The sequence below is a fragment of the Rhynchophorus ferrugineus genome, unplaced genomic scaffold, assembly GCF_030347505.1.
Source record: "Rhynchophorus ferrugineus isolate W39M unplaced genomic scaffold, kcgeb_rfMv2 rfM11, whole genome shotgun sequence".
Lineage (NCBI taxonomy): Eukaryota > Metazoa > Arthropoda > Insecta > Coleoptera > Curculionidae > Rhynchophorus > Rhynchophorus ferrugineus.
Window position 1 is genome coordinate 12673370 of NW_027472590.1, and position 9962 is coordinate 12683331.

At 33.0% G+C, this 9962-nt stretch overlaps 1 protein-coding gene across 1 annotated transcript; it reads right to left on the reverse strand.

Annotated features, from left to right (window-relative positions):
* Window positions 1-259: 259 nt before the first annotated feature.
* On the reverse strand, window positions 260-2477 carry Ase (asense). Its single transcript, XM_076417354.1, has 2 exons — window positions 584-2477; window positions 260-520 (listed from the first exon to the last, which is right to left on the reverse strand). The coding sequence occupies exon 1, from the start codon at window positions 1688-1690 to the stop codon at window positions 617-619; it is 1074 nt and encodes a 357-aa protein (XP_076273469.1). The 5' UTR covers window positions 1691-2477; the 3' UTR covers window positions 260-520; window positions 584-616.
* Window positions 2478-9962: the final 7485 nt, after the last annotated feature.

Here is a 9962-nt window from a genome sequence, read left to right on the forward strand (position 1 = left end):
TTTTTGAATGGCTTTAAATAATTTTATCTATATGATCTGAAATGGGAGAAGGCAGATAAAAGACGAATTAATTCGATTTAGATAATAAACGAGAAAATTTTATTTACCAAAAAGAGGTGAATAATTAGAATTTAAATATGATAATTATAGTTAATGAGGATATAAATTAAACAATACATATATAGAGAAGTAGGAAAATATATATATTTAGTTATAAAATTCCATATAAAAACTTAACAATGCGTTTACAAATTTACTTAATCTATCACTAGCCTAAGCTTACTTACATCTAAAATAAATACGATTAAAATCAATATCATAACAATAATTTAACAAAATATCCTACTGGCATTAAATGTATACGTTTACGCAATATTTCTATAATACAATTAAATTGACATTCAGTCTTACGTACATCCGTACTGTTAAGTGTATAAAATTCGTTATGTTACACAGTCAGAAGACTAGAACATATTGTCTCAGTGCCTGAGTATTCTTCTCTTTGAGATCATGGTTATATCTGCAAATAAAATTATGTCTTCATAGAAATAGGTTGTTATTAGAAGGGTTGCTTAATACTTACAAATAATACAGAGAATTAGGTATCTAATCTATGCTAGCTATTCGCCTGCGTTGTCTGAGTTTGTTCCCACCAATTCATCACGTCTGCAAACTCGCCATGATGCTGACCCTGGTTGGTCTCTCCTCTAAGAGAAATCATCGGTATTTCATTGACTTCCGTCTTAATCTGCACATTGAAATTTTCACCCAATTTAGTACTGGCGAACACGGGTATGAAACAGTTTTGTTGGACACTTTCGTTGAGTTTCATCGACTCGTTGTTGGGACTTAAGGAACCCTCACTGTACATTCCGGGACTTAAAGACCCCGCGGTGGTTTGTAGCGGGTTGATTTGGAGGTAGGACATGTCCTGGTTGGAGAAATTGGCGTCAATCAACGTTGGATCGGTCAATAAATGATGATCGATGGACATTGGGTCGAGATTTTCCGAATTCTCGTACATGTTGGGAACTATTTCGTACGTGTTGTTGGCGGTGTTGATCCGGACGTATTGTTGTGGAGGGGGCGGTGTGGCTATTGATGATAGATCGTCGTCGTCATCAGATAGAGACATCGCTAACGAGTATGTCAGATCGGACTGTGAATCATTTTGAGATGTTACTGATGTGGGGGTGGCACAATTTCTTGACGAATCTGTTAAACTAGGCATGGGTTCACCATCCATCGCGAGAATTTCCTCCAGGCTTCTTATATACTCCACAGCCATCCGTAGAGTTTCCACTTTGCTGAGTTTCTTGTTACCCCGTCCGTTGGAACTCTCGAAAGCTTGAGCGATGAAATTCGGAATGTGCTGTCGTAAGTTCGCGAATCCGTTGTTGACCTGCTTCACTCGGTTTCTCTCTCTAGCGTTCCTTCGTGCCACCGCGATCGGTTGAGGATTCGTCTTCAGTTCTTTGGGAACCGTCTTCTTCGTGTTCTTTTTACCGGGATTGGTGATTAATATGTCGTTTGTCGATCGGTCGTTGGGTTGAGGTAGGATAGGCGACGGTTTTCGGAGAACTATAATTTGTCTATCGCCGGGTTTCGTGTGGTTTGCCGTCGAGTTCTGTTGCAGAACGTTCAGTTTCTGCGGCGAGGTACTGTAATGAACAACACTGACCTGTGACATCGTTAAACGTCCGATATAAGCGTCGGTTCGTGGAATAACGAATTAAAACAAATTTAGATCATCATCCGCGGCACTTGGATATTAGTCACTCGCGCGTTCACGGTCACCGAATACCAATAAATTATCTCACTGAGGCCGGATGTTTTCAATTTCGGTCAGAGACGGCTTACGAATTGGCTGGTACGCGTGCTGTTTGAATTCAAGAAGTAGAATGGACTGAAAATTCGATCTAATTTTAACATTTGGCATGTGGCACGAGCCCGCGCGGTCTGACTCCACCCATTTTCGCTCCCAAGGGGTGTTTCGGAATCAACAGCTGTTCGTTCACGTTAAAAAGCATGAGGGACCCACGATACATACGGTAAATACAAACGGCCAAACCGTACAGGTAAACTCACAGACCTTCGGGGTTCATCCACGTCGAATGTAGTGGCCGATTAAAAGCTGACAGGGAAACCGGCAGCCATCGGTCGAACGTTTGAACGTATATCAGATTTCTACGTTGGCGCCTTTTATTCTATTTCAAATTTTTCCTAAAACAATTTACTTCGGTATGTATTACATACATTTTGTATAAATGAAGAGTTTAATAATTTTATAAGGTGTAAATAATATTCGTAATAGATGAATATAGAAAGAGGCATGTTGACACTAACAAGGAATATACACAATAGGCAAGACAGAGATTTACTTATTTTATTAAAAATCTTAGTGGTTCTTGAATTCTTGAATCTACCCAGTGGGAAATAATAACTATTTTTACAAAAAAAGGAACAGAGAATGTTAAACCGTCAAATAAAATTACAGAAATATATATATACAAATATATAGAGACAATATCTAACGAGAGCACTATATGAAGATTTACCTCGAACACAAAAAAACATATAGGCTCAATGAAAACAAGGAATTAGTAAGCAAAGTATGTCCATCGTAAAGAAAATGAAATACTGCTTGATGCATTATAATATAAGTATATTACAAATTACCAAAAACATCTGAAACTGCTGCAAATGAAAGATAAATGAAGAAAATATTCAACTATTCAAGAAAATAACACATGAGGAGTAAAATTAACTACTGACCTCACGTCCATCAACTTGCTAAAATTACTCAAGGGAATAGAAACTAGAAAATCTGATTGTACTCGTTTTTTTGGGTGTTATTGATATTTCCATAAATACATTATGATACTATTTATTGAACTAGAAGAAAGAGGACTGATATGACTTAGTATATTTATCATCATCATCATCTCCGCATTATATAATTTTATTATGATTTTATTTGAAAGAGTTATCTCGTATTTCAGATTTATAAAGTTGGTCTTGAGTTACCAAAAATTGGACTTGTTACAGACAAATAATACAAACTTAACTACATTATTTTCATCAAATAATAACTATTATACCGCCCCAATATCGAAATATTAAAGCTTCTCGGTAAATGATGGCTACATTTACTAATTAATATTTTTTTTTATCTTTATGAAGTGGTCATGCATAATCTGTTAATACATAATTACAGTATTGCTATTTTTTTATTTCATCTTATATCTTGGGTACCATAGCATTGACATAATTTTATTAACGTTGGTATATAATAATTTAAAAACATTTGACATATTAAAACTCTTATAACAATGATAATGTAAAGGGTTATTCCATATAATCTGGCAATTAAATGTAATAGAATATTAAATAAAATGAAACAAAATTGCTAAGACAATTAAAATTGTATTAGGAGCTAACCTGAAAAATATTATGAAGACAATTTCAGATGGAAAATGATATAATAAGATACTTTATTGTACAAAAAAAAACGTTTAAATCATTTTCTTAAACTTTTGACGAATTCGTGGAAAGAAAAATTATTTCCAGTATTTTACCAAGAAACCTTTGAGTAAAAAACGTCCAAATTTTAATTTTTAAATTTGCTGTAAAAAGGTAAAGGTAAGGTAAAGGGTATTACCCTTTTAAATTTATAAGAACACGTGCATTTTCAATACTTCATTAAGTAATTTTGAAAAATCTGTGGTTAGGTTTGCTCTAACGTATTAAATTTTCATTTAACTAAATTAGAATTTTATTAATACATAGACTAAATTAGAAAAATAAGAACATTAAATATCATAAAGCTAGTAAAAATGATCTATACAGAAAGAAATTACCTACATGGAAGTTATATCTGCTTGTTCTCGCCTTGCAAGATTTGACTTCTATTGTCTAACTGAATATTTGTATTAGGTGTCGTCGCATCATTCATACACATTAGAATAACTAATTATAACATAAAATTAATGAAATATAATAAAACACGTTTTTTAAAATTAACTATCATGCATATTGTATTTGAAAAAATACAGTTAATATATAAAACACCCTTTATACCGCTAAGTGATGTAGTAAGTATCTTTCGTTTTTTAGTTAATTTAAAGTTTAAAGTAATTATGTTTTATGAATCATTGTACTAATTCTTATTCCACCTTTTTATTTACTGTGCACCCTACTCCAACCGATGCTCTCGTGCTATTTGTAACTTCACTACAAATAAAAACACATATTAATTACTCTTTTTTAAGTGACAGATTGCCTTGTCCCATTTCGATTATCACTTGATCAAATGTATAGTCCTCCCCCTCTACTTTTCTCACCTATTCTTTTTATTTTCTCCCTCTTTCATCCGTATAACGGTTTTCTTATTGAGTTTACCAATTATAGTTATCCATAATAGTCATGTACAAGTGTCAAATGGCTATAGATGTAATTTGTTCCTAAACTTTTAACCAAAATTTGAGTTTTCTTTCATTCATCAGTCACAAATTACTAAATTCTATAAAGCAAGAGTGTCGGAGAAGACGAAGTCAAAATATATCTTAAAAAATTATAATACAAGCTAATTTAAAAACAATAGCTTTTTTTCCTACATATAACATTTCACAATGATACTGTGAAACTGTTAAGTGACTACGTGATATAGTTTGTAATTCATAGTCTTTCAAATTAAATAATTTTTATAATTTAAAAACAGTGGAATCATTTCGCATTCTTTTATGCCGGATCTAAATAATATTTGATCAAAAATGAATTTAAATATAATCCAATTTTATTAATTATACATCACTAATAACATAACGATTAACCATAGATAATGTCATAAATGTAATACCCTGGCATTTCGATAGTTGCTATAAACGCATTATTTATGACAAAAATGTCATCATCCGTGGTAATTTCAATGACGATATAAAATTTCGATGTGCTTCTTGCATGCTTATATAAGGAGCATAAAATTATAAGGAGTACAAAAAGTGACAATTTTTACCAATAACTACTGAATGGAAGATATTTCAGAACATATAAAATAAAACATATTTTTCATAATTATTTTTCGTAAAGTTATCATTTATTGTAAAGATTATTTGGTAGCGTAGTTGTAATGCGATTGAATCTCTTATTGCTGCGACTGTATCTTAATAGTGCTATCAAATAAACTGGGTAATACCAGATATTTTCTGGGATAATTTACAAGTTAATTACTGGCTTCACTTGACGCGATAAATTAAATGTTTTAGTGTTGGATAATATCATACGTTAAAATAACTGTATACAAAAAAGGTATGCATTTTGGAACTTTGTTTTTCTTACTTTTAACTTTAAGCAAAAGAAGCTATCCCAACATCAAGCGAGAAATTAGAATATGAGATAAATTACCCCATTGAAATTACGGAAGTGATAAAAGAATGACGTAACTCTAGCTTTTCGTATTTCTATAACTAGAAATGCTATAGACAGAACAATATTTAGTAGAATTAGTAATCAGATAAATCAAAATATTAATGAATATAAAAAGAGTTGTTTTAAAAACAACGATTACTCGCTATTGAAAGCAACTAGGATATTTAAAATACCAATTAAAAGACTAAGTACCTCCAATTAAAGATGATCGACATGAACGGGTTCGATGCAACGAGGAAAAAGCTGAATTATTCGCAAAACATTTTGTTAAGGTTTTCCAACCGAATGATATAGAATGTACAATAGATACAAATCCTGTTTATCAGCCCGATGTAACTGTATACGTGATTTTTTCAATGAGAAATGTCACAGAAATTGACAATAACCTCAATCCTAAAAAGGCCTCGGGAATTGATGATATTTCACCTGGGCCATTAAAAGAGCTGCCACGAAAAGCAATCAACATGTGGATATCTGTTAGAATCAGCTAATACCTTCGCGTATATCATTCGCCATTACTTAGTCGCAAGATACTGTCAGTTTGATGTAAAATTAAAGATATTGGTTTATCAGTTAGTCATAAAATCAATTTGGATCTAGGGGGTGCAAATATGGCCTTGTCATAAAATATCAAAGAAGTGAAGGAAATGGTAGCTGAAAAATGAAAATTACAAGAAAATGGCAAAAAAAACTGAAAACACCTGAAAATAAAAATAGTTTAAACAATATAACCAAAAGATTGAAAAGGGAAATACTGGAAATTAAATACAAAACCATAAATAAATATCTGAGAAATTTAACAGATAATAAAGAATCTGATTACTCACTCTGGAAAGCCACAGAATATCTAAAGCCCTCATGTCTACACAGTCAACCTATAAGAGACCTATGTGGGAATTGGGCGCGTGACGATCACCAAAAAGCAGAAGCATTTGATGAATATCTAGAAAAAACTTTTAAACCAAACGAAACTAATATTGAACATAATTTGCCGGACATAGAAGCTGAAAATTCGATGATTGAATTAGTCACGCCGAAAGACTAACCAAAGTTACTAAAACTGACATTAACCCCAGAATAATAACAGGAGAATTACTGCAAAAACTACCAAGAAATGGAATTATAAAACTCACCAACTTGATCAATACAGCATTTAGATTTAAACATATATCAGGCATTAGCCGATGAGTCCTCCTAGTTATATACCTAGATTTAAGTTATCATAAAGACAAATTTTAGGTTAGACGGAAACAACTAGTAACAATGTAATAATTAAATAATAAAAAATATATCAAAATCAACTAATAATCCAACGCAGCCAAAACAATGTTCTACTATTAATTACCAATGCTTACCGCTGCGTAACCAACGAAGATCTGCACGGTGATCCCGAAATCAAATGGATTTACGAACTGGTCCAAGATGTCGCCTTAGAACATGAAATAAGTTTGCTAAACAGCAACGTGGAGGCAATACAGCTACCAGACAACACGAAAGAAATCAGAAGTTTGAAGCGAACCAAACTACATGAACTTCTACAGTATATAAGTGTATTCTTAACTTTGGCTTAAGCAGTTTTGTTTTATTTTAATTTGGGAAATATACACTGATGTATTAATTCCGCACTTGCCTTGCTTGTCTATTAATGCAAGTACAAAAGAACAGTAGTACTAAATTAATTTGTAAATTAAAATTGTATTAACTATATCTAATGTACGATGTAATTAATAAAAGAATAAATGAAAATTTGACAAATATAAATAGAGCTATTTAAAATATATCCACAGAAATAAATCTTGTAAAGGTAGATAAGTCAAAGTTCTCGAACACTTTCTCCCATTATAGGTTCCCAACGGGACCATATGGGTTCAGGCGTATAGTATGTCGGCGGTTTCGCTAAGGAAGTACATTTCTTGATGACTGAATATCGCTGGAAGCCAAATGGCGACCGGGATGTCGAACGGAACGTACTGTAGACTGCGCTATAAAAGTAGATATTTTCGTAAGTGCCACATGTGATGCTTATTATCATTCCGCAACATGTGGTTTACCCCTCGAATAGTTTCGATAGCGGTCTGGCTTTTATTATTATTTATTTGTCCTTGATATACAGGTACGTTTCGTATATACTGGGCGGAATTAAAGTTCCGATACTTATTGTTAAAATATTCAAAAAATATTAGTCGTGCCAAATAATTTTGAGGATTTTCACTTAATTAATTATCAGAACAGAGCATCATTTGGTACGTGTAGGAGTTCATCACGTTAACTTTCTTGTTAATTTCTGTGCCTGGTTAATAGAAAGATAAATCGATACAAAAACATCACTTGTAGAAAAAGAAAAGATAAAAGCAAAATTATATTTATTATTGCTTTGTTTAATATTTAGATATATCTTCTCATTTGCAAAATAACATTGAACACTGCAAAGCGCCGTAAGAATGATGATTTGTCTTGGATCATCTGCACCATGTCATTTTGATGGTGTATGTGTAAATCTTGACGTTTAAAAAGGCAGTCGGCCATAACAGTGACAACAGCATAAAAAATTGGATACTTTCTCTGGTTTAGTAATAATAACATAGTTGTCGTTTTGTGATCTAATGGGAAAGGTTAATTATGATTTTTCAAAAATGTTCTCAAAATTGCTAGAAGTTCCTTCTCGTTCTCCGTTTGCTTGATGTGGTTGTATAGACAGCGTGTGTTAACTTGTTGGTCTTTGTTACCCATACAATATACTTACAAAAAATTTATATCCGCATCAGGCATCAAAGAACCAATTTTTTGGTACACTTGGCCCAGAATCTTGAATATTAATCCAAAGTTAGAACCATTCTCATTCTGAAGGACCTTAGTTTCTCTAAATAATTTGGAAGTAAGAGTTGAATTTACGGATTTTACATAAAACCTTTAATAAATATTTTAAGATTTTAAATAAAAAAGATTTTCATTTGCACTTAAATTCATGGGAAAATGTGCATTTTCTCCAGTTTATCAGTGACTGTTAATGTATATTATCATATTATTATTATTCAATGCCGACTTATGCATGGGACGAATAATCTACTTCGTTCTTAGACTTTTAAGTGTACATTATCCGTCAAGTCAAGTATATAACAAAATTATATACATTTTTCCTCGTGACCATTTTCTAAATGGATTACTCTAGGGTGTCTTTCATGGATTGCAAATGAAAAGATACGGCAAATTACATCGTTGCTACTTATATAGCGACTCATCTGGTGCTGTACTTAGTTAACGTATTTACATATGTACTTTATCGACTTCACAGAGTTACTATATTCCACATTGATGTGAGTCTCAAAAACTTTGGATAATATTGGCGAGTATGACACGATCCAACGATTGTCTACATCAACATTTTGTCCTCTTACCTTCACAACTACCGATCGCGCATTGTTCGTAACTGATCGCCGACCATACAATGGGTTTCCATCATTTCCCGTTATGGTTTCAGTAATCAGGTCTCTTGGGTATCGCTTGGAACACTTGCCTTCAAACATACAGGGTGAATTGTTGTTGAAAACTCCGCAAGGTCCATGTATCATGTGTTTGGTAACTACTGCATGAAATTTTGAGTCAACTGGGGGAAAATGGGCATGAAATTGTCCTGTATAATATGTGTAGCGCCAAATGATGTCATCTGTAAACAGCTGTTATATTTCTGAATGTTGGCCAAGAAGTTCTTAGAATCATTTCCAATCCCAGAAACTAAAGAACGTAAAGGATCTGGTGGTGTGACCAATTGTGGTAATTTTACTTTACCTCCAGAACAACATTTATTTCTTTATTTCTGATTCCCCATTTTATTTTAACGCCTTGCGATATTTACATTATTGTCATTTTCCCAATTATTACCGATTTGTCGGCACAATAATCTATTGCTGCACATAGCGGAAGGCAGCTCTTTCCAGGATCACAGAAGCCCTGTGTCTCTGCTGAATCGCTCGATCATTATGTCGTGCTCGCTATTGTTGTGTTTGATGTGCACGAACTCGTTCCATTCTAAGCCTATCTACATCATTGTCACTCTCTAAAGAATGCAATCCTGACATAACAATACGACTATTTTCTTGATCTGTCTCTCTCTGGTCATCAGCACTTGAGGTAGCTCTTCGCACATTTGATTGACTGCGACGATCTAAGTCAGGTCGTCTTTTCCTCGGCATCGTAAATTGTAATTAATCAAAGTGAAAAAAGTTTTCGCGCACTTAACAGAGATCAAGACCTAAACAACGAAAAATTGAAACAAAACGAAACTACTGAGTCATTTTTCATGAGTGTTCACTATCATACCAAAATTCCCTGGGTTTAATTTTTTAACCTTTAAAAAAGATGCAATCATTATTGATGCAAAAAAATGGTAATTCTCACCCATGCGTTTTAAGCTATAATTAATTCAAAATAGCAGTTACACGAGTGTCAATATGTATCTGTCTAAAGTTGTAAATTCGTTTTACAGTCAGACAATATCATCCTTGTCATTTTGTTCTATTTAAAAAGAGATATAAAGG

Bases quoted from the DNA above. Each gene is read 5' to 3' on its own strand.
- Ase (XM_076417354.1), bottom strand. From the start codon at position 1,690: ATGTCACAGGTCAGTGTTGTTCATTACAGTACCTCGCCGCAGAAACTG.